Source organism: Corvus hawaiiensis, chromosome 18, assembly GCF_020740725.1.
Source record: "Corvus hawaiiensis isolate bCorHaw1 chromosome 18, bCorHaw1.pri.cur, whole genome shotgun sequence".
Lineage (NCBI taxonomy): Eukaryota > Metazoa > Chordata > Aves > Passeriformes > Corvidae > Corvus > Corvus hawaiiensis.
This window is the reverse complement of record NC_063230.1, coordinates 5,881,434-5,907,072: the sequence shown is the minus strand read 5'-3', so window position 1 is coordinate 5,907,072 and position 25,639 is coordinate 5,881,434. Positions and strand designations below refer to the sequence as shown.

General features: G+C 46.4%; 1 protein-coding gene across 6 annotated transcripts in view; it reads right to left on the bottom strand.

Moving 5' to 3' along the window:
• ADORA2A (adenosine A2a receptor) overlaps positions 1 to 23,448 on the bottom strand; it is a 29,783-nt gene extending 6,335 nt beyond the window's left edge. The window contains exons 1-3 of one of the 6 annotated variants that reach the window (XM_048323068.1): positions 23,364 to 23,448; positions 21,957 to 22,082; positions 6,907 to 7,784 (exon numbers count right to left, since the gene is read on the bottom strand). In XM_048323068.1, the coding sequence (XP_048179025.1) occupies positions 6,907 to 7,256 (350 nt within the window). In that variant the 5' untranslated portion in view covers positions 7,257 to 7,784; positions 21,957 to 22,082; positions 23,364 to 23,448. Of the gene's footprint in view, positions 1 to 6,906; positions 7,785 to 14,144; positions 14,267 to 21,704; positions 21,784 to 21,956; positions 22,161 to 23,363 lie in introns of those variants that run through there. The other 5 variants (XM_048323071.1, XM_048323070.1, XM_048323069.1 and 2 more) reach the window with 5 other exon arrangements.
• Positions 23,449 to 25,639: the final 2,191 nt, after the last annotated feature.

Here is a 25,639-nt window from a genome sequence, read left to right as displayed (position 1 = left end):
TGGCAAAAGAGCAGCCTTTTAGCATGGAATTGTTAGGTCTGTCTTGCAGTAGATCTGTAAACCAAAAAGCACAAAAGAACCTGGAGGCACAGTGCCACCAGCCCTGTGTCCACATTCTGGTGCGCTCCAGGGAAATCCTGCTGGCTCAGTTGCAGCAGCCAGGTTGGCATTGCTTTGCATAGCATCTCACTCTGCTCCACAATGGCACTTTTAGGAAGACCAGCACCACCAACCTTCTTGAAATAACTGAGACAAGTCAGCAGTTTTCCTCACCAGCCCAGCTAAGCCAACCCCATGTCTTTCTCAGAAAGGAGGAATTAAGCTGAGGACAATTGTCAACTACAGGTGTGCCATGGGCTGCACTGCACACACCAAAGGGACCTCAGGGGTGGAGGTACTGATACACCTGGCTGAAGCCAGTTAACAGTAAATTCTCCAAGATCTGTTGAAAGAAAAAATAAGCAACATGGTAAGAATCTGACAGTGTAGCAGAGACCTTGGTTTGTTTGAAATATCAGCCAGTTTCCAAGGCCTCGCAGGTTACTGCGAGTCCTGAGCTGACTCCACCAGTTCTTCCCTCTGAAAATGTAAATCAGGGCAGCAGTTTAACATTTCAGTGCAACTGCCTTCCCTGGGTAATGCTCAGCATGGAAAGTAGATGGCTGGATTCCCACATTGTCCAGCGTGAGTCCCACACTGTATTTGACCCCGTGTGTCTGCGATCCGATGGTAGCGCTGGGCTCCCAGTGTTTACCCAGTGCTCCTTCTCCCTCTGTCCCCAGAATTCTCTCAGAAAACAAACATTAAAAGAAATAATATAACAAGCCACAGAAATCTTTCCATCTCCCAATGAAATAATTACTCCCACAGGTTCATGCTCCTATCCCAACACAACTTCAAGACAGGGGAGGAGAGAGGCTGCTTTTGCACAGTAAAGAATGGAGATCGTGCTTTAAATCCCTGACAATGGGCCTTGGAAAAAAAAAAGACCCATCAAGCTTGAATTTCCCTTTCTCAGTTGCATTTCAAAATCAGAAAAGAGTGAGTGGATAAGGGAGCCAACCACACAATTCCCAGCATGCAAAACACACCTAAATTGTCCTTCCAGAAATGAGGGAGGAATTCAGCTGATTCTGAGGGAGAAAAAGGTTTTTTCCAGCAATTAGTGGATCCTGCCCAGTGCTTAAGGGATGCAAAGGGCACAGCATGAATGGTAGCAAAGAGCTGCTCCATTCAGACTTCATCAACACATCAAAACAGCATCTTCACTTTGAAATGTACACTCAGGGAGCAAGAGAGTGGCTGAAGGCCCTTGAAGCTTGGAAAAACAAAAACCAAAACAAACAAACAAAGCAAAACAAAAAACCCCCAAGAAACAAAAAGAAAAAAAAAAACAACCAAAAAAACCCCATCAAAACCCTGCAGCCCTGGAATTAGCTACATCTTGTCAGAGGAATTTTGAAATTGTGCAGCTGTTATCCCACGACTAGAGATGTCCCTTCCCTTCCACTAAAAATATATTCCTTACTTCTCCAGACAAACACTCCCCCCCACTTCCCCCTCCCTCTTACCCTCTGGGAATTCCCATGCAAGAAACTTTACAAGGCTTTGGAACAGCACTCAACCCAAGCAGCTTTCCAGCTGCAGGGTATTGTGCTGGAGTTCGTGTCCATAACACCTTGCTCAGTATCTCCAAAGGTTAAGACAGAAAGCTCACAGCATCTCGTGACATAGTCAATGGCCTTGTGTTGGCCAGGTACCCACTGAGAAGTGTTAATTTGTTTAGGAGAGCTTAATTTCTAGGATCCACATGAGGCACCTCTGACTGACTTGGCTGAGGTAGGGTTACAGTCCAGATGGGCTTTCCTGGACTCTTTCCTTTTATCCACTTAGAGATGTCATTGAAGACTTTGTGTACATCTTTGTGTACTTTGTCTCAGTATCTCTGCAGGCTCACAGCAGCCAGGTCAAAGCCACTCTCCATATTCTCCATGCTGCAGAGCTCTACAGGGTAAGTTCAGGGCTTCCCAGACACAACCCCTATCCTGTGAGTTGCTGGCACCATGCAGGAGACACAAGCTGCTGAAAGGAGCTAGTCACACCTGCAGCTCATGTTCTGCACAGCTGGTAGGTGACTTTGCAGCACGTCTGATGTGTCCAGACAGCACTGGATTGTCTGTGTCCTGCTTCCTGGAAATAACGCACTTGCCACACAAACAAACACTTCTACTTGTGAAATTACACAAAGGATGTTAGTGCAGAGCACAGGGATGCTCATGGTGGCACTGGGTGTGGGGATAGGGTCACCTGCCTCCTCTAAAAAGCAAAACCAACTATTGCAAACACATGAAAATGCGAATGTTTTCCCCAAAATAGTTTCACCTGCCCTGCTGCTCTCCCAGCCACCCAGCTGGCAAAATGACTGCAGGAGAATAGCTGCCCTTGGTGAATGTACAGCTCCTCTGGACTGCCTAAAGTAACTTGGCTGTGGATGTGACACTTCTGAGTCCTTGGATTAAGTTCTGTGCCATGGAGACAAAGATTCCTGCACAGAGTCTGTGAGACTGGGTGGAAGGCAGAGCTCGTACTCTGTCCACAGAGACTTCAGGGAGCACTTAAAGTCTTTCAATACATTGCACGGTATGTAGCTGGCCTAACTCACCATCACAGTGTCCAGCCATCCTGCTTGTCTTCCAAACCCTCCTCTGCTGGACAGCACTGCACATCCTCTGCCAGGTGTGGAGCATTTTTCAGACACCTCTACTGCATCACCCAGAAAGCCTGTGCTCAGCTGAGGGCTTTCATCTGAATTCCAGCAGTGCTCAAAGGTGTTTAACAAATCACTACAAAATGCTGCTCCCTGAACACATCCACTCAACAGCCAAACACCTCAGGCAGCTGCAGCCATCAGGGACAGGACCAAGCAGGATATTCAATCCCTATTACATGTATCTGGAAATGAGAGACTCTGGCAATCCCAGGTCATCTAGGAAATCTGTGGCAGGGCAAGAAATAAAACTGATACCTTCACATGTACCAACTAAACAACCTTTCCCAAACCCCTCAGTGAGGAACCTTTCTCCCCTGTTGCCAGGTACCAACTGATCCTGGTGCTTGTCCATGCTATGGGGATGGGGGAGGTGGAGTCCTGCAGGTGGGCACAGGTGCCCAGCATTAGCTCTTCTCTAAACAGCGGAAGAGGAATGGTGGGCAGACACAGTTCTGCTTGTGACATGATCAGCTTCCTGAATAAAACCTTGGTAACAGCAAGTTCTGTGCAGGCCATGAAGCCACTGCTTTTAAAGCCATACCCATATTCAAAGAAGGAGGGGAATTACTCTTTTCTCCCATTAGGCTGAACCTGCCCTAAATCTGTTTAACATGAGCATATGTAGGAAATGCCTGCCATAAAGTCAAAAGGTTTATGGTGAGCAGGGAAAGAAATATGGCTCAAAGTGACAATAAAACATTAAATCACTGGTTTAGATGCTCACATATGAGCATTTCAGAAGGCAACCCTAGAGAATTAAAGCAACTACTGAAACAGGCCATTCTCAGCACAAAGGTCCCTTGCACATCCTATACTTTATTCAGGGTTGGTGTTCATCTCCCCTATTCTTCCTACTCCAGACTTTGAGAAGCCAGTTCTTCATGTCCTCTGTCAGAAAAACATCCCAGTGCCACCTCAAAGCTGCAGTTTAAATCACCACCACATGGGATAAATCAGTCCCAAAGTTCCAAACAGCTGGGATCTGCACCTTAATAATGTTTCCCCAGAGAAGCATTGCAGCAGCAAAAGCAGCTTTCATCAGAGGAAAAGGCCTGCAGTTGGCACTGTATGACCTGCATGTTTCGTGCCTGAATCCAGCACAGAGAGCAAGCAGCAGCCTCAGTAACTTCAGAACAGTTTTCTGTTTGGCTGCAGGAAGGAAAATTTCCCCTCTCTTTCCAGGGTGTTGGAGCTACCTGTCCTCCCCCTGGGAATATCTTTACACAAATGCCTGCACAGGGGCACGTGGCTGGGCACAGCGCCCACAGAGCCTTTGCTGGCACCATGGAGCCTGGAAAGCAGCAATTGTTCTTGGCCCAGGGCTTCATCCTGGGGCTCAGATTCAGGGCCAGTTTTGTTCAGAGCACCTGGGGGTTTGATACTAGCCAATGCAGGTTTTCAGGTAGCTGCCATGTGAGAGACCTCATTTAGTCCTAAAACGAACAATGGCTCGGGCTCCCTTCCTTGGGAGTGCCTTACTGCCACTTGTAGAGTGTTACATTTTTATAAAACTTGGCAGAATTCAGCAAAGTGCTTGGGAACTTGTGGAAAATTTACCAAACTCTACAAAACGTTTTAATTGTTTGAAAGGCAGAACACATAAGATATTCACAAATTAGTTTTTATCCATTTTAAAATTTCACCTATAAATGTCTTTTCCCATTGCAGTTTTTTGGAGGAGGGTCTCTTCTCCACAGAAAAATAATTTCAAAGGTAACTAATAATGTACTGAGGGGTCCAAAACCAAGCAGTATCAGAAAACCCACTCTTCTGCCTTCTTAATACTGACACAGTTTATTTCTGTTGGTATACACATCCACATATGCAGCTACCTTCATTAGGACAAATCAGACATGAAATACTTAAAGAGAAACAGAAGAATAAAACACAGGTTTGACCCTTTTTGGTTTCACTAGAGTGAAGGAAGTCTGGTTTATTAATGATTCAGCTAATGAATGTTAGGAATACCTGGTGGTACCTTTTATGTGCTGTAAGAAGAATTATTAAAGGTATTAAAGGATGGGGTGAAAACAACACATTGTTAGTGGCAGAACTTTCCTTCAAATTGTTTGACCCATGTTTGAGACAAACAGGTATTAGAAGAAGAAAAAAACATGAGGATGTGGGCAATCTAAATTATACCACATTTCCCTCTTCAGATAATCAGCTTTCACTTTCTTAGCATGTCTGAGGCTATAAATCTAGCACTTATTCATCCATAAATTCTTAAGGGGAAACACAATTGACAAGTTCATCACTCCTGTTGTGAAAGGACAAACCAGCAGAGGACAGGGAGGAGGAGGAACCCATGGATGTACCTGTGGGTTTCTGCATCCAATCAATCCCTCTGTTACTGGGGCAGAAGAGGGTGTGTTCTGTTTTTTCCAAAACAAGATAGTGAAACCGGTGCTGTGCCCAGCACTGATGTAGTCTGTTTTTTTGAAAAGACTCTTTACCTTGGCTCTTCCAGGAAATTACATTTTCAAGACAATATAGTTACAGTGATAGCCCAAAAAGTGGGCAGAAATCCAGATTTTTAAAATCCTATTCCTGGCAAGTCATCCTCTAGCAATAAGAGTGCTTAAACTGTCAGCAGGCATCCTCAGAGTTAGCTCGTGAGAGATGAAATCAAGACATCTGCCCTTCTCAAAATCATTTAGAGGCAGCTCCCAGGGGCTACTCTACATGTTTCCTTGTACCATTTATCATTATTTTGGTTCATAAAATGAAATCATCTATAGCAGGACTGTAGAAAAGTGAAGACAGTCCATTTTATAGGTAACTAATATTGACAGAGTTTTCTCTGCAATTGAATGGAACAGTTATTCCTTACATCTACACCAAAACTATAGAAGCTGTAACAAGTATGACCAACAGGTTTTGGAAACCACCCATTAAAGGTAATGTTATAGCAGCACAGACTTGCTGAGGCGAGGCTTCAGGAAAGACTTGGCTGCACTGATCCACATGGAAAGGCAATTTCTGCTCTCCAGGGCACCCATTCTGGTTTTGAACGGGAGGTTTGTGTTAATTGACATAAATGCTGCATGACCAAACTATTCAGAAGAAACAGAACTAAATTGTACAGATCAGCACAAGTGATTTAAGCTCAAGAAGAGTGAGGATGTCCAAAAACACAAACTCGAGAGTACAAAAATCAGAAATTTGTTCCATTTTTGCAGCCACATTGGTTGTTCAGGAGAGGAAGGCAGTCTCTCCATTCCTGAGAGCGTGCTGCATCCTCCTAAGGACAAGACAGGAAGGAAGAAGACTCCTACAATTCTCCTGCACCAGCCTCCCCAGGGGCTTCCTCCCCATCTCTGGAGCTCAGTGAATGACTCGGAGCATTGTCACAGAAACGCGGCGCTGCCTCGCGCCCACAGGCAGACACAGCCCATCTCAACAACGCGCTCCTGGAAAACTGAACTGAGCAGCAGCCTCTGTGTGTGTGGCAAAACTTCCCCTTGTTCCATGTCAGCCTCCCTGGTTGCACACCAAGTAGCAGCCAGCCTGTAAATAAAATGTCCTTTACTTTCTTTAAACTGCAGAGACCACAAAATCACCATCTGCAGACGTGGGTTGGGACAAGCCTCCACCTTGACCCAATATATGCTGTGCTTCCAGAGGCAGGGCCTAAGCCAGTCCAAATCTTCCTAAGGCCCATTTCTTGGTAGCCTGCTGCTGCTTCTCCTGTCATATTTAATGGACTGAGAGAAAACCCTACCTCCCTCTCCCCAGTCTGCTGCTACAGCTTCAGGCAGAACCTCCCTCCTCCCCACGGGGAGGGGGACAAGCTAACCTCACCCCCTTTCTGCCCTCTACCTTCCCAGTGATCCTTCTGGTGCCACTGGCTTCAGGGCACAGGCTGCCTAAGTATGGAATGGCAGCTCCCAGGCAGCACCTCTGTGATGCAATGGACACACACCATAGGAGAACAGAGAAGAACAGGAAAAGGAAGCAACCAGAAAATCCAGCAGCCAAGGCAGACTTTAGGACCTAGAAAAGTTTTTTTTCAAAATACGAGAGAAAAAGCACTGATCCTCATTTAACTTTTCCTTCCTTGATTCATCTCCAGACCTGTGGTTTCTAGGGATGTTGAGCCCTTACCACCCCAGCCCAGCCCAGCCCATGCTTACCTGAGGGGTATTCGTATGGCAATGATTCTGTCGATGGCAATAGCAAGGAGGCTGAAGATCGAGCTCTGAGTCAGGACCAGGACAAAGCAGGCAATGAAAAGGCAGCCATAGAAGAAGGCACAGAAGCCAGTGCTGATGGTGATGGCAAAGGGGATTGCCAGCACGCCCACGGCAATGTCAGCAGCAGCCAGGGACACCACAAAATAGTTGGTGACGTTCTGCAAGTTGCTATTCAAATAGACGGCCCAGCAGACCAGGATGTTCCCCAGGATGGCCAGCACTGCGATGATCAGTTCCAGGATGATGTAGGCTATGTCTGAGAGGAAGTCGTCCTTCCCATGTACTAGCATGGTGAGAACAACCAGGCCCAAAGATCAGCGTTCATATCTGCAGAGCACTGAACAGCCAAGACACCTCAAAGCTGCCTGGGGTCCATGGAGCACTCGGCTGCCAGCCCAGGAAGGCTGCTCACACACACATTTTTCTCCCCATAGCTGTTCAAGGATTTTACAGTAGCTGGTGTCAAGAAAAAAAAGCCCAGGGTTTGCGAACTCCAGCAAAGTGATTAACCAGGTGCAGAATAATTCAAACTCCAGCAGACAAACAGACAGGAGAGTCTCTCTCGGAGACAGACACTGCTCCCCAGACCTCAGAGTCCAGCAGGCAGCACAGCACAGCAACTGTACTGTACAGCAGTGTCACATCAGCTGTGATGCTTTGTTTCCTGTTGACAGTCACCCTTCTAGTCATGGCTTCCTGTCATCTCCATACCTACTAGCAACATTCTCCGGTTCTCTTTTTCACCTTTTCCCACTAGGACTTGGGCAATATTCTCTTCAGCTGAAGCAAACATTAAACTTCTTCACTTGCAGTTTCCTCTAAAAAGAAAAAAAAACACCAACCACATACACTAAGTAATCAGCTCTACGGAGGAGATGGAGAAAGCAAAATCTCATTAAAGCGGCACATTAAATTGATAACGGATATTAAACAGACCTAGAAGAATACATTATCGGCAAAATTCTCACATTTTGTCTATCCTGAAAGCTGCAGGGCCAAACCCAAGTTCATGAAGGCAGCATTTCACAGTGGTGATGAGAAACAAGGGATGTTTTGTTTTCAAGGCTACCATCTGAGCTGGCACTTCAGCAGCTGCTCCGTAGCCCACCCTGAAACACGAGAGCCCCACTAATTATGTCCTGGCAAGTGCTGAGGCTGCACAGAGGAAAGGTTGAGGAGCCTTTCACACACACCTGTCTCCCTCTGATTGCAAACACTGGATTTGAGCCATCATGTGCTGCCCATCCTCACGTGCTTTGCCACAGAACTGCTGCACCAATACCCTGCTCTGCAAGGACATGAACCCTCATTCACAGGGGGGCTATACTGCTGGCGTGTGTGGTCACCCCTCTGTGGCCATACCTGTCTGGCCTTCACACACACAGGCCCTGGAACAAGATCCACGGCTGGGAGAAGTGTTCAAGGTATGCCAGACAGGGACATCTTTGAGGACATTCCTGCTGACCATGCACACTCTTTGCAAGGGTCTCTGCAGGCTTCCCTCCTGCAACTCCATTCTTTTTGCTCATGTAAGTCTGTATCCTATAAGCAAACTATTTGTTCATTATACCTGCACTGTCCATAGTGTTTGCTGCATCCAGGACAGCATCATTCTTCACCTACAGGCAGACAAAAACATGTCCACCAAAACACACCTCTCCCAGAAATATACACATAGGCACGATGCCAGTGTCATGTCTCAGGGCTACATTTGAGTTCCTGCAGTGTCATGCACACAGCTCTGGGAGTAAAGCTGGTGCTGCTTGCGAGGAAACAGTCCTGCAGCTGCGTTTCATACGAGCAGATACACGTCACCTGCACGCCCTTGCAGGTCACCTCATACCTCTGCTTCAGATATGGGTGCATTTCACCACAGCCTCAGCTAAAAATACAGAGGAGAGAACAGTTCCCTGAGCTTTGTGCCACAGTAAAGAGATAATTGCTTGCTATCCTCGCCTGTCACTTCCAGAGTGGGTTTAAAACCTTATTTAGTAAGCTTTAGCAATAATATTTTCTCATAAATTTAAGAAACAGCTTGATACATCAGAGGGCTGGAAGACAGAGGAACACAGCACTAACGGATAAATCACCAAGCTCAGTTTTGGATGCAACATGAACCTCCAAAACACAAGATTTTTGGGCCCCATCCATGGGTGATCTGGCGTGGTCTGATCCATCAGGGTTTGATGCCTTCACAGTTCACTGTTTTCAAGTCAGAAACCTAATTTCTCAGGATAAAATAAAAGGGTAAAGACAGTGATAATAAAAGAAAATATGATTAACTTGTGATTCACATCTGATCTCAGGAATATAATCTAATTTTAGACCTTTCATTGATTTAGAGCTCTATTGCTAATGCTGCATTTGAAAGGAAAGTGAATGATTCTTGGTGGTTTGGATGTGCTTCAAAACTCTTGCTTTTCTCCACCTTCGGCTATCTTGTTTCTGTGTTTTGTTTGGTTTTGGTGGAAGAAATCAACAGAAGAGATTAGTGTGTGAACTAGCTATGAAGAGGAAGATAAAGATCATCCATTTAATCTTTTTTAAAGAAGAAAAACCCCAAGAAGTCTCTATATTGTCTGTGCTCCTACAGCAAAACCTCCAATTTTTCAGTGACTTCCTAAAGATGGCTTCTACTTTCTTGGATTTCAGCGATGTCAGTGATATGCCCCTACATCACTCTGCAAGCATCTGCTTGTCCATTACAAATCCCAACAGGTTTGTTTCAAAGCAGCGATATTGAAATCTAACCCTCCAGCCCAACTTCCAAGGAAGGGGATTGAAATTAATATAAAGTAGAAATAAAGAAGATCTGGAGGGAGAGAGAACAGAAGGGGCAGGATGAGAAATAAACAATGCTTTGTGCATGTGGGTGAGCAAAAAGGGAGGAAAAAAAAAACAGGAAAAAGCTGGTAGGAGGAAAAAATAACCAAACGAAGGAAGCAGTGAGCAAAACAGGCCCCGAAGAGGAAGAAGGGGTGCAGGACAGCTATGCCTGAGACTCTGAGGCAAGTGTGAGCCCTGAGTCCCTCAGCAGGACAGGGTTGGGCACAGAGTGGGAGCACACACCTCCCACAGGCTCACACCTCCCACAGGCTCACACCTCCCCATGCAGGACGAGAGCCCGGCCAAACTCCAGTGCCAGGCCAAGTTTAGAAAAACGTAACAATTTACTGTGACATACTTAGGCCAAAACTACTGCTCTGGAAAATAAACCCAATATAATCCCCTGCCACAAGCTGCTCTGAGATGGAGTCAGAAGAACTGAAGGAACCCCTGTTTGAAAGGAGCCAGCCTGAAAACAGGGCACCTTAATCCTGATGCTCAGAGCATTTACCTGAAGTCCTGCTATGTTGCTCTTGCCCATCATGTTCACAGCTCATACACCTCAGTGAAGAGAATCAAAGCAAAATTACTGGATATTCTTCCCCATTTGAGTGCTTCCTTGAGTAGGATCACGAATCCATACTAATCCTAGATGCATTTTGTTTAACCTGACTCTTTCAATGGCTCATCTCAAACTCCAACAGGACATGGAGGAAAGTTACAAACTTCACTGTGGAGGTCCTGCACATACTAATTGCTCAGCACAAAGCTAAAATTTCCTACACCTCTGCATGATCCTGAAAAAGCACAATATTGGAATCTGAAGTTTAATGACTACATCACACAGTTTTCTGACACAACAGAGCTTTTAACCTTCTACTTTAACTGTTTCACGGCCTGATGTTAAATTTGAATGTTTTATCTCTGAATTTGTTTAGTCCCTTGCTTCCCATCTCCCTACGCAAACAGTGGCCTGATCATTCATCCCAAGCCCCAGTCATTTATTCTGAAGCAATCGGAATGTTATGTCCAGAAAAGGACAGCATGTCCTTCCACTCTCTGCTCTCAGATGGGCTGGAAAGAGTTCTGCAGAGCCAGCACATCTCAGGGGAGAAATGGCTGGAGCTGAGCAGGTGTCCCAGCCACGACGAAACAACATTTTGTGTCTGCTTCAGCACCGCTGAGCAGCCACTGACATTAGAAAAACAAATTATTGGCCACACAACCCCAGCCTCACCTGCTGTTGACAGAATGTGCCACAACCCGAGAGGATTCATGTTCAACCTGAGCTCACCCACATCCCCTCATTCCTCTCTCACAGTGTCAGTGCTGTAGTGCTCACCTGACACAACAAATCTCCATTTTAGGAGTACGTGCAACTTGCTTTAAAACAAGAACAGGCTCCGTCTTTCTGCTTATACAGCCAGAAATTCACTGCACAGGGACAAAATGAAATAGAGACCACCTAGAGAAGATGACATAGATCCAGAGGCAAGATGAAATTTATTGTAGAATTGTCTACTTCATGCAAGACCCAAAGGCTCAGCAACCAGGTCTAATAAGAAAAAATTAATTAACAATATGCTTTACTCACTGAGGAAGTGTGTATTTAACATCTCAGGCCCTTGAGGGATCAGCATGGCAAGCTTCTTGAAACCTAAGAAAAATAACCTGTATCACCCAACAGGGTGGACAGCTACAATTAGTATTTCTTTATAAGCCCTTGTTTTATGTTGTTAATTCCTTCTTGATACCCCGGGCTATGTTCCGGCCTTTCCCCCATTATTAAATAAACCTTTTTTGTCATTCACAAACCTGTAAAGCTGGTGTTCTGTTCATTTGTAGTGACTTGGAACACTCTGTTCTCTCTCATATTTCAGTCCCAATGAGAAACTCCTCCTTGAAAATTCAATAAAGCATCTGCACAGCACGTTCCCATGAAGCAATTCACCAGCAGAGCCTAAGCAAGCTTTAGTTTGGCATCTCCAGTTGACTTTGAATGAAGGTGTTGCCCCTTCTCTCTCCTGAGTGCCAAAAGGAACAAGCTGAGCCCTTGGCCACTGCTTAGTTCAAATCACCCACCTCAGACAAGCCCATCTCCTGCTCTCGGCCCCTCCGGGCTGAGTCCATCCTGCTCTGGGAGGTTTTGGCTGCCCAGGCTCTGCCAGCTGGTACAGAGCAGACGCACCCTCTGTGCCTGCCAGGCTCACAGTGCCTGTGACACTTCAGTTTGACAGCTCCTCTCACATATTAGCAAAATCTCCAGATGATCAGCAGCCCTTAGGGCACCCAAGACAGTCTGTGGGCACGTAGGTGACAGACAGCAGCTTCCCCAGGCTCCAGAGAGGTTGGTTTCTGTGTCTGCTCTAGGATGGGGCAGGAGAGGCAGCTCATGGGCCTATGGGGGGGTGTTCATCAAGGCTCATTCCACAGATCACAATCTTGCATCTCCTTTTGACAACATGGCCCTTCCCAGGTACCAGCCACATGCAGAGTACCTAATTCCCTTAGGGGACATCCTTGAATTCACGAATGGCCGTAAGCGAAAAATTGGTGCTGCTAAATAATTTGTTTCCTACTTTCCAAAGCCTGGAGGGGGAGATGCTTGTCAGTTTTTATCCTCTCTTTGAAATGCCTTCAGCTCAAAGAGAATCTCCCTATCTTTTAAATCAAAAACTCCAAGAAATCTTTTCTCTCCCTGCCACTTCAGAGAATCAAGTCACGATAAAGGAGCCGATGTGCTCACAGGCAGTACACAATTTTGCAAAACAACTGGGGCTGTAAAACATAATGAAAATAGGTGTCCTTTGGGGAGAATGATAGGGAAGGGAGCAGGAGCACTTCTCTGTGTTTCTCAAGGGTTTCCTTTCTGAAGTTCAGTATTTTATGAATACTTCACATAGAGCAGCTTCCCTGGGTCCCTGACTGCTCACACACAGCTGTAGGGAGCATCCTCAGCCCTGCCTCCCATGGAAGGATGAAGAGCTGTGGCGGGGTGGGGCAGGAAAGAGGAGGAAGGAGGCATCACCCACCTAACCAAGACATACATTTTCTGATTCCTCTATTTGCTTTATTATTGGCTGCTGTCTAAATGATCTTTTAGGTCATCTGCTTACAGTAGTAGGAGGAAATTAAATATTAATAATAGACTATTTCCCTCTAGACTGCTCTTTGTTAACAAAGGATACAAGTGAAACAAAGCAGGCAAAATTATCAGCACACCGTGGTCTTGGCTTTCAGGTACCTGCAGCACTTGCACTTTCCCTCAGCCCTTCCTGGAGGCCCTTGCACGCCTGCCTGTGTGGACACCATTGCAAGTGCAGAACACAAGGAGGTGTGGAAATTTTTGTTCTATCAAGGGGCTCCACATGCCAGTCTGACCCTTCCAGGCACCTTTCCGATTTTATCCAAAACATCATCTGAACCATTGATGCTCTGACTGCAAAAATGCAAGGCCAAGGATTTTTGGAAGCACAGACTTTGTCTCCTCTTGGGAAGTGAAGTCTGCTGTAATATAAAGCCTACAGTAGGGTTACAAGCGTTCTGGATAGGCTTTGCAAATTCTCCTGAAATAATAAGTAAAACGAGAGCTTCAGCTTTGCTAAATTCGGTGTAATCCCCTCTTTACAGGAAAGCAACAGCCCTCCAAGACTTAAAACCTTCCCTCCACGTACTTTTGAAAAGCAGAAGAAATGGCTCTTCAGAGACCTGCACTGTCCCTGAACTTTGTCTGTCAGTTTAAAAATGGGTAATAGGGGCAACAATTCTTTTTTACATTTCCATCCCTGCTGCAGTCCAGGCCAAGAAAGGAGGCTGTACTCCAGCAACAAGCATGGTGAACCCGGGTGTAAAGTCTTGATTGATTTACCAGAGACACCCAGACTGCTGAATCAGTGACAGCAACCAAAACCATGACAAAACCACACCCTGTGAGCCTGTCCTGTGTCTCTCTTCTCCTGTTTATGCACATTAAAAAAAAATTAAAACCAAAACTTCCTCAAAAGTGAAATCCCACTGGACAACAAGCAAAGGTCATAACACAGATGGGCTGGCTGACAGGAATGGCTAATCCCAAACCAATATTGCAGCTTTGCCTCCTGCCCTCCAAGTGCTAGAAGTGGATTAATTTTTATTGTGGTAGCGGAAGATTAGAACAGAACACATTTGACCATATTTTTTTCCTAAGTGGATGCTATAAATGTTTAAAAGCAAGGAAAAAACCTCACAGTAATTATTCCAATTCTAACGGTCACAAAAAGCCAAGGAGGGCAAAACTAAGTAAGGCTGAATGACCAGCAGTTAAATAAGCCAGATCAAACAAACAGAAGGGAAAAAGGCTCCCCTGTGCTCACCAAAGTCTCACTGGACAGCAGGCATCGTGATATATTGCCAAAAGACACCGAAACATGTTGGATTTTTGAGCAAACTATTTGTACTCAGGACGGCTGATGTTCATTTATCTATGGTGGCATTTCTAAAAATAAAAAAAAAACCAGAGCATTTGGATAGGCTTTCATAAGGCAGACAAGTAAAAAAGCATAATTAAAACCATGTACCATGGCCAGAAACAAGTTAATACTGCCAACATCATCCACGATGTCTCTGAGGAGCCAGTTTTCCTTTCCTGTGTGAGGGAAGAACTCAAAGGCAAATTCTGCCTCCTCACAGCCCTACTAAAGCCAGCTGTGTTCACACATGAGGAGCATTTCCTTCAAGGACAAAATAAGAGAAATGAGGAAACAGAATATAAGGAAGAGGTGACCCACTGAGGAATACAGGCAAGGGAAGAATTTACTCTGAAGATATTATCATATTGCTAATGCGTCCATTCTGGTCTATTTTAAAGTAATGAAGTAGACTTCTCTCCAGATGTGACTTTGCCTCTCATTTCTGTATGAAGTTTCCAGACAGGCAGCTGAGAATTGGGTACACCTGTTAGTTTTCTTGCATTTTTATCCAGTTATTCCCAAACCCTATTTGCCTTCTCTAAGTACAGGTCTTCTCTCCACCATGCCCGGTGATCCCTGCTCCAGCTCCCTCGAGCACTGTCCTGCAGGTTGCCAGGAGTGTTTGTGTAAACCCTGATAGTGAAACAAAAACTCACCCCAGTGCGGGGAGGGCTGTTGTAGCCGGTCAACCAACATCCTTCTACAGCAGAAGGAACATAACTCTTTCCATCTCTCTCCACATAACTTAAAATGATTCCCCAGCTGTCCTTCCCTATCCTGATGAAAGCATGGTACAAGATTGTTCATCCCAAAAGCAGGCAAAAGCCACAATAGCAAATTTTCTGTCCCTTGAGTTTGTTTTCAGCAACTTTCCCTCATCCATTTTGTAAGGTACTCTGACTGCTAATGCTTATTTGCTCAGTGTCAGCCTCACCATCCTGTCAGTGTTTCTGTCGCACCCTCAAAGCTATTTAAGCCATTTTTAGGACTCTGCCACCCTCTGTGGATAAGGAGTTGATGCTCCGATGATGCCCCAAGGCCACATGCCCTCACTTTGTCATTCCTTCTCCTCTTTGATGTGACTTACACCACACTGCTGTCACCCTTGTCAGGTGACTTGCACTTCCACTATCACAGCCAGCCACACTGACACTAGAGGTACTCAAAGGGACTGTTTTTTTCCCCAAGTCCTTGATTATAATCCGATTTATTAAGAACTTTCCAATGTCACTGTTATTGATCCCAGAGTGTCAGTGTTGGGCTGGTGCTCTGAGGACTCTTAAGTCCTTTTGTCATTTCCTAAGACCCTGTGCTGTGGTCAGAGCACATCCACTCCAGTGACAGCCTTGTACCTCTCCCCGCTTCCTGCTCCGACAGCTCCAGCTGGAGCTGCTGCTGGGCTGGGGTGGAGAGCACAGAGCTGCTGGGGAAATTACACTCCTCACCAGTGACTGCTGTCCTTCTACATCAAACCGTCACACTGGAGAACTAGCAGCCATTCATAAATCACTTCAGAAACCATTTTACTGCATTTGCTGGCTGCTCATGAGCTGCTGTTCTTGTCCAGAGGGAGCAGAAAGGAGAGGAGAGCAGCAGTCAGGACTCACTACAGCAGAGATACCTCCACCACCCTTGGGAAGTGGCCCTTCTGTCCAATGAAAACTTTAGACATTTTACAGCCTCTGCACAACAAGACATCATAGAAAAGCTCCATCTGTAAAGAAACCTGTGATCTTTTCTCAAATGCATGACAACCATGATCCTCACACCTTGCCAAACAAGGATAAACCAAAAAAGACCCCAAAGGCAAATTCCTTAGGGACTGTGACATTTGACTCCAAACACAAAAGATATTAGTCAAGCAGAGATGGATCCCAGGGAGGTGCTCAGAACAGATACCCCCAAGCCTTTAGGATGGTTTCTCCCACGTGGACTGTGTCCATCTCTTGCCTGCTGTAATCATACAGCTGGGCTGTACAGTGGCTATGTGGAGAAAAAGGAAGATTTCCCTTTAGGAACGGGGTAGGAAAGTTAACAAGAACCCTAAATGAATCATAATAGTCAAGCAAAATTTGGATCAACATTTCATAAGACACAGGATGACATAAAAGAAAGTATTAATTGTTTTTTAGGTGTTTGACAAAGTTAGGTGCCTCAGATTTAAAAGGTTCAGCTAAAGAGGTCTGAGTTTTGGGATTATCAGAAACAGTCCCAGACTATCCCTCACTAGGCAACCATTAGCACAGGTAATTTTTTTTACCAAAATCTGGGCTGCAGAACATTTTACAAACTTTTTAAAAGTCAGTGTGCTTCCCCACACGTGCTCCAGGAGCTGTAATGGTGCTGGTGCCAGCCCAGGTCAGTCTGATGTGATTTTCCACCGTCCCATTGAACCTGGGCACTGATCTGTGGATTGGACGTATGTGGAAACTGTAATTATTCAAATCAATTTCAATCACGTGTCTCTCTTCTAAAGATTTTATTAAAAAGCTGCATACCTCTTAGCTGTCTTTTATCCAGGGGAATGTTTCCTATGGAAAATCCCAGTCTGTGCCCAAGTATATGGATCTCATACTGAAACCAAAGTTGTTATTATCACAGAATATGACATTTAACCACCTACTTTTCTTAAGTCCTTGAGCTCAACAGCTGATCCATACCAGGATCTCACAGTCCTGTTCTATTGAGAAAAACTCAATAACCAAAATGATAGGGCTGTTCGTAGAAGACTTTCCAAGTACAAGAAGGGGGATTTGCATAAGAGGCCAACATTACAGAACGGGCAGAGAGAGCAGAAACATTTACGCTGCCCTAGTTAGAAAAAATAAGAGGGTGGGGGGAAAAGGAGAGACAAGAAGCAAGAGGAGAACACAATAGTGCAAACCCAAACCAAAACATCCCCAACAAAGCAAAGGTAAGAGAAAAACGGAGGAAACTCTGAGGTCTGAATACTAAATGAGGAAACTTCTAACAGGAAAAACTGCAAACCTCACCATTCCCGAAGGGATGCATTAAAAGATTGCACTTTGCTCCGTTCAGCTGCGTTCCTGCCCCGGATGGGTGAGGGACTGCCCTGCCCGGGGGGATGCTCAGACGTGACCCGGCGGCTCGGGCTGCGCTTTGAGAAGCTCCACCAGCCAAGCCCCCCGGGGCGCTGCTGAACAAGGGCCACAGCTGTCGCTGGGAGCCACAAACACCGGGCACAGGGAATGCCGTATCGCAGCCTGCCGCAGATAAAACAGCCCCAATCTGCAAGGACTAGAATGCCGGAGTGCCTTCCCCCTGGAACTGGGAGCAATCACAAATGCTAATCAACACACAGACAGGAGCCCAGCATGTCACCCGTCACGTCTCCAAAGCTCCAGGAAAACCCCCCTTTCCTCTCCTTGTATCAGAGAGGGACAGGAAGATTCCCTTATCCCCTGCATGCCTTTCCCTCCCCCTGTCCCTGGCTCAAACCATCCCTGCAAGAAGTTCCCTCCCTGCTAACTTCTCCATTGTCTCAGATGCATTGTTTGCAAATGTTCCCTAAAAATGCTTTGTAAAGTATACTTTATTCCTGTTTCAGGTCTTTTCACATCCCTGTGTAACACCTGGACTTTATCTTGTTACCTGTCAGATAGTGATAAACCTACTGCATGCAACCCCTGGCTTACCATCTAAGATAAATACAATTTGTCTTGTAGCTGTCATTTCTTTTCAAACCCTGCCTTCCGCAGCTGCATTTGTAGTGGTAATAAAATTACTTTATTTGGGCTTGAAATGTATAACTTTAAAAGAAATAAAAATTTAAAAATCCCCATCAGCAAGAGCCCCAGGACCCAGGTTGAGGAGTGAAAGAGATCACACCTTTACCTGCTCACATTTACCAAATAACTGCATTTGGTGAAGTGCTCTGACACACTCTTTGCTGATAGTCTGTGGGTTGCCCACTGTGGTCAGGATGAAGAACGAGTTAGAGCAAAGCAGGTTTAACCTGGGCATCAGGGTGTTTCCTGCACACCAGGAAAGTGACGAGTCTCCACTGCAGGTCTTTAGGAGCAGGATAGAGAAAGATGTCAGAAATGGCAAATCCATAGCAGATCCTTCCTTTGGGCAGAGGCCTGGATTAGATGACCTCCAGGTGCCTCCTAAGGATGTTTTCCATAATTGAGAATTGTATGTGCCATCTGTCCATTCTGATCTGCAGAGATTTACTGCAGAAAAAAAAGTGCAATACAACCAATAATTATTCCTGATACAGATGCAACCTTTGTGAAAGGAGAGGCACCTTCTGACTCTACAGAAGGAACTGAAGCCTTCAGAGGTTAAATCACCTTCTGTGCATCTGCCCAGACCCTCCTACCCTTCCAAGACAGAATGCTTCCAGTTCTCTACCCCTAACTGTCCAACCCTCAATATTCAACTACAAAAGCATCTCATTAAGTAGGCAGCTTCCTCTTAAAATCTTCCATTCTTAAAATGAGCAGAGAGGCAAGGAACTGGTGCTATTTTGTTCAAGCAGCTTCACCAAGGCTGTTCAGGTGCACTGATGCAAAACCTGAAGATAGTCCATGAAGCAACCAAACCTTCTGGTCCTAAATACCAGATATCAGAATAAAAGGGAATAGCCCTCCATTGATTTGTGACAATCTTCTCTGATTCCTTGACACACAGCTCAAGATCTCTTTCCTGATTTTTACTTTAGAGTCCAACAACAACAATAAAATGTTTAATAGTCCATCTCCATTTTCAGATGGAAATCACACAATAAAGAACAACCTTGGGAGTTAATCACAATCCAGATCAGATGAGAAAATGAACAAGCAGAGCTGGAATCTGTCCAAGCTGAAGACAAGGACAAACTTTGCAGGACACCAAGAGAGATGTTGGTACCAGCCGTTGGATGGAGAACACCTCACTCCCAGCTGTGCAGAACTCAGAGACCTTCCCCAAACTGTGCCTTGTCCCATCTCACATAGACTGAAATGTCAAACCAAAGTGAAGAGCTGAAGCATTGAGAAAATGGTGGGAAGTCTGTGAAACTTTAAACATCCTGTACAGACAAGAAATTATACAGCCATCAGTCTGCCAGGCAGAAAGGAAGTGGTAAAGGGGGAGGCTTTCGCTCAACACAAGATGGAAAAGCAGCCAGGCTCAAAACCAAAGGGGGACCAGAGCCTTCCGAAAGACAGGACTGAAAGGAAGCATGAAGATTCAAAGCAGTCCCCCCAAACCTTCTGTGGGACTGAGCTTTTCCCAGTGGTTCTTAAGAGAAAACCACACGGCTCTACGTGAAATCCATTATTGAAGATTAAACAAAAAAGATGAAAAACTTTCAAAAGATGAGTGTATCCAAATGCACTAGCACCAGCAGTCCTTATGAAAACATCCTATTAAAATACCAGCAAAAACAGAAATGCAAACATGGGTAGACCTGGCAGATGCTTTCCAGCTCAGACCTTTAGTGCCTTTTGCACCCACTGATAGAAGGGCAGAGGCTAAAAACATCATTATTGGGCCAACACCCCTTGACCTAGTACAGGGTGATGCGGATTCTATTTTTTATGTATAAAAATACATATGGCTTCAAACCATATGGAAAAATACATATGGAAAGACATAGATTATATACACATGAAAATTACAAACATGGCCACCATTAAAAAGGAGACCTGCTTGCCTTTTTTTTTTTCCACACACTGCAATAGGTCGTTTTTATTTTATGTACACACATACATGTTTGCAGTTTGTACCAACATGTTTTCTCTACAAATTCAGAGGTTCACAGCTTTCCTGGTTAATTCAGAATTTAATCAATTTGCCACATTAGACAGGATTTCATTTCCATAGGTTTTCGTGATACATGATTACATTTATATTGACTTTTTTATTGAGATTCAAAATAAGGTATTTCCTCCACAGACCTAATTAAATTGAAATATTTCTCATATCCCTGCTGGTCACTTTATCTAATCTTTTTCTACTTCACTTGGGCAATACGCTCCGGGGGTGTCTCTAACAGCAGAGGCTGACCATGCTTTCTCTCTTTCTGTTAGTTTCCCCCATGCGGAAGAACAAATTTATCAATTACTCCAGTTCTTGAGTTACACGTGTCTGAGACTTACGAGCCTGATAAGAAACCTGAAAACAAATACATCCAAAGACCGAGTTATCTAATAGTTGGCCATCTGCTTAGGAAAATAATTTTAAGTAGTTACAGCAATTCTATTAACTATTTACCAAGTGAGTCATGTTATTCTCTTTAAGTTAACCCTTCCTGTCTCTCTCTGGGCTCAGTGCCCCAAGCAGTTCTGAAGAAGGTGCTCAACCACCTTTCCTCCTTTCTGGCTATAGCAAAGCCTGCAGTCCCCCTGCACTCGGGAGCCCCCAGACTCACACTGACCAGGGCATAAAAGAGCAACAAAGCAACCGTGACTCTCAGACCACACAAACGACCGTGCAGAAAATCTACTCCCAGGAGCATCCCCGGCAACGGCATCACACAGCAGCACTGACACAGCGGAATGGGAAAGCACCTGCTGCCTCGGGCACTCCGTGAGGGCAGGTCACCCCAGAGGGCTCCGGAGCCCCGTCCACCAGGGCAAAAAGCCTGCATCCACATCCTGCCCACAGCTCTGGGGACACCCCGTACCTTGCAACCTATTTCCCTGTCCTTCATCCGCCCTCTTGCCCAGCACAGGGGTACAGGCCCCTCTGGGAGTGGAGACTCCATAGACACGCTAGCAGGGTACCAAGGCTGAGCGCTCCCGGGCACAGGGGAAGGCACTCCGCTGAGAAACTTTCAGCGGCTCGGCAGAGATAAGGCAGAGCTGGGGCTTTTGGGGGCAAGGAATAGGATAAGACTGCACAGGTTTGAAGCCATCTATTCCGTCTCTACCCTTTCCCCCTTAACACGACTGTGAAAGTGCATGGAAATCTCCTTTGAAAGCACTACGGAGTAGTTTACAGGATGAGGGGTGCTCCTATGGAATCACTATTTTATGATAAGCACAATTATCCGCTGAAGGGCGGCAGGGAGGCAAAGTCCGGCACCTGATGTTTGGGGAAAGATCCGTGGAGCAAACATCTTGGAGCGCGGGGGTGTGTCGAGGGCCTGACAGTTGGGAATCAGCACGGAGTGAAAAGCACCGGCTCCACGGGGGAAACACCATCCGAGCCGGAGCAGGAGAAAGCGGGAGCAGGGCAAAATCGCCCCGTCTTGGGGCTGGGGGCTCGGCTGCACCGAGAGAGCAGCGGGCAGCCACTTTTCAAATTCGCGGGACAGGCAGGAGGGGGACCGCGGACGCCGTGAGGGAAGCCGAGCCGCGCACCGCGGCTGCCGGGGCCGGGGACCGCCGCGCTCGGGATGCTCCAGCAGGACGAGCCCCGCAGCCCGCCCCGGCCGGGAGGTCCCGCTCCGCCCCGGGAGCTGCACCCCGGGCCCTCGCCGCCCCTCCCCGCGGGCCCGCCGGCCTCACCCACCTGGCCTCAGGGCGCCGCTCCGCTCCGGCCGCGCCCGGAGCCGTGTGGCGGTGTCGGCGCTGCCCCGCTCCGCTCCGCTCCCGCCTCCGCGCAGGACGCGGCTGCCGCGGCTCCCCCTGCAGGGCGGCGCGGGGCGGGCGCGGCGGCGGCCACGGGAACGGCACCGGCACGCGAGGCCACGGGAACGGCTCCCGCGCCCGGCCCCGGCCCCGCTCCCGGCAGGATGGGCGCCCGGCAGCCCCGCAGCTTTACCTGGCGGCCGGCGGCGACCCAGCACCGCGGGGCTCGGTGCCAACACGAACAGCCCGGAGCAGCATCCTCGCAGCGGGGCTGGAGGAGAGGCCACTTACTTGAGAGTCCTCGCTTGTCGTGAGGGACCTGCAAGTGACAGAAGCGGGTTTGACTGGGCTTGATCTGCATACAATGAAAGGAGGAAAGAAAGGAGAGGAGAGGAGAGGAGAGGAGAGGAGAGGAGAGGAGAGGAGAGGAGAGGAGAGGAGAGGAGAGGAGAGGAGAGGAGAGGAGAGGAGAGGAGAGGAGAGGAGAGGAGAGGAGAGGAGAGGAGAGGAGAGGAGAGGAGAGGAGAGGAGAGGAGAGGAAAGGAGAGGGAAAAGGGAAGGGAAAAGGAGAGGGGAGAGGACAGAGGGGAGGAGAGGAGAGGAGGGCTTTCTCACTACATTATTTTAAGCATCTACTTCTTTCCAGGCTGGAAAACCCACCCAGCGAGTCGAAGCCTACAGCTGTACCACACAGGGCTGCGGTGACACCGTGCAGTGCTGCGGGGGACACCAGGTCAGACTGCACACACACAGAAACTTCACTCTCTTCTCTTCCTAATTGCCATTACTACCTGCGGAAAGGAACCCTTGTGCATTACTACTCTGGAAGTGTTTAAGAGTTCTCTGCAGAGATATTGACTATTTGACAGCAGTTTCACATTCCCACCGGCTAGGTGGCTGTGGATCCCACCAGCACACAGCACATTTCCTGCCTGCAGTGCCCCTGGGGCTGCGCCTGTCCCCAGCCAGCTCCCGCTCCTCCGAAGGACTTGGGGACAGCCATGACTCATCTCACAGCAATTTTGAAGCAGGGAGAGAACCTCTCAAGAATTTGGTCCCACTGGTCTTTGTGGGCATCTCCTAAGTTTTTTAACTTCTATTTTTCAAGTTTACCTCTTAGTAAGTAAGTAATCTACGTGTTCCTATTGGGTGGAGATTACAAACAGGAAAAACCACCAGTGTGACTCCACACTTCCCAGCAACTCCATGGCAGGTCCCAACTTCTGATAGACTGATCCATCTCAGTGACTAGCCAGCCCAAGCCCCTCTGTGCAGGGACTGCCACAGGTCAGGTGCTTGTGTCATGCAGTGAGGTTTTATTCTAGGATTCCCCACTCCAGAGAGACTTTGCTCCTGCCACCTTGTCCAAAAGCATTCCCACATCACTGACACACAGCACCACTTACCCTGCCTTTCCTGGCAGCAACAGTATAAACGATGCTTTACATTTCTTCAGTGTAACAAGACAGTAGGAAAGAAGTAGCAGAACTGGCACCAGCCCCTTCAGTGGCAACCTCAAAATCTATGAGCATCTAAGCATTAAAAATTCAGCACTGGCAGCAGCACCCAGCGCCTGAGCCACCCTCCCCTCCACTCTTACCCCAGTCAGGAAGGCAGGCTGGTTCATGGGCTGTCTCAGACACGCAGCTGGGAACTACAGCATGGAGTGAAGGCTGCTCCAAACACAATGGGAATCCTCTGGGGAGAAAAAAAAAAAATAAGTAATTTTTCCCAGGAAGTTACAGAAAAGGCTGGAGTAATTTACCACACAGTAACATGAAATGATTTTAAGGAACACATACAGTGACTAGCCAAGTCAAGAGAAAAAGCAAAAGTGGGAGATGAGAAAATTAGAAGCCTCATCAAAACGTGCTGCATAAAGGATAGATTTAGAAACATCTACACGATGTTTACCAGAGCTCTTTAAAAAATGCTGACACTAGGAATGGGATACTATTCATGCAATGGCCTCATGTTTGCCCTGTACAAGAGGTAGTATTTTCCCACTCCTAGTTGATATTCCAGGAAATTTTATGCTGTGCGATTGTTTTCAAACTAGAGGGGCAAGTCAGAATCAGCTGCCTGCCAGGCTCTGCTGTGTCTGCTTGGTGTTGCTGCTTTCCAGGGCAGTATTTCCAGTATTGTAGAGGCTGCCTCACTCTTTGGCCCAAGAGCCTCAAAGCCATCCAAATTACTCTCTGCCACAGAAATCAATTAAAGCTGGAAATCAAAATACTTTTAAGGAGCAGGGATGCATTTCTAAAGATTATTTTGTTCCTGAATACAGTAAACCCAAAGCTGTTGCAGTCAACCCCCTTTGCTGAACTGTCAGGCTGGTTTATTCCAATCTCAATATATCACCTTACAAGTTTCCCAAGTCACAAATGTTGATCACCATACCTTTGAAGGACCCCAGAAATGCATCGAGTGTTTCTTTTCCCAGTCGCAACTCTTTGATTTTTGCAGCTAACCAATTTTAAGATTATTTGATGTAGACTATGTAGATTTTCTTTTAAATCAGCAAGTCATAGAAGATCCAGAGCAAATGTCCAAGTACGTTCACAGGACTGGCTGATAAAGGCTCCCTGACCAGCTTCTAAAGTTTCCTAGAAATTGCTTTCCTTCCATAAAAGCATTCTGACACCAGAAGCACCAAACCACTGGTTCCTTCCCTCACTGGCCATGCCAGTATGGATAGCAGATCAGATCCCCATTGTTACCCAGTGATTTTATCCCAGTGCAGCTAGGAATTCTGCAGTGATCCAAGATGTTAAAAATCAGTATTAACACCTCCCAGAGCAACTGGGCCAGACCCTCTATGTCTTCTGCATGCTCATTTTTCACTTCTGTACAAGTAACTGTGTTTATAATGAGCAGCTGCTGTTTTATGTCCAATTCAGCAGTTGGATAGGATAACTTCCATTACTATAGTAAGATCCAAATAGATCTGTTGCCTTTCTTTTGAACTAAAAAATTAACTGCTTTTCTATTGGTTTTATGCCATTGTCCCTGTCAAGTATCAGACCATAATTCTTGTGCATGTTTCATGTGCATTGTCCTTATCTCTGGGTATTTCTACTTATGCCCTCCCTTACCAGTGGCCAATGACAGTAAATGGACAGTAAGGAATACAAACAGCTTCTATATCTTTTGTTTTTTATAATATATGCAGGGGTAGCAGCACCAGGGAGTACAACTTCCCTTGGTCACTCTGGAGAATAAACCAGCATTACTATGACTGCTGTGCCCTGGCACAGTTTGAGAAGGGATGACATGAAGAGACAGGCTGAAACCACCTGGAAACAAAACAGCTTCCAGCAGCCTCCGCAGCCATGGGAACGTACTGCCACATGTTCAGAGCTGGCTCAGAGGTGAAAGGAGTCCAGGACTGCAAGGACAGAAACTAAATTTTCTGATTCTCTTGTAGAGCCAAGAAAAGCTTTCTCATTCCTGGAAAGCAGAGCTGCAGTAACATCCTGTTCACGGTTTCACAGAACAAGCCAAACTCCAGAGTTTTGGGCAGCTGAAAAGTAGTGATAAGAGTATTTGCACTTCTCAGACTTAGCAACTCAGCTCAAGCAATAAGCTCTAGAAAGCCTGTGTAGATCAACCCTTGAAATACTTCCTTCAAAAAGGTGAGAGCAAAGTAAATAAAAACCTCATGCTTGAGACCTATTGTGAAACTCACCCTTTTCTTTGCCGGCACTGCATGAGTGACACCTTGGGCATGTCAAGGATACCCCTGAAACACAAAACAGGCTCAGAACCAAATGCAGCCTGTCACTCTGGGAAGCAGAAAATCATACCCAGGTACTGAGGCTTTCATGTGGAGGACTAGAAATGATCAGTTTGCCTAAAACAGAACCTGGAAGAATT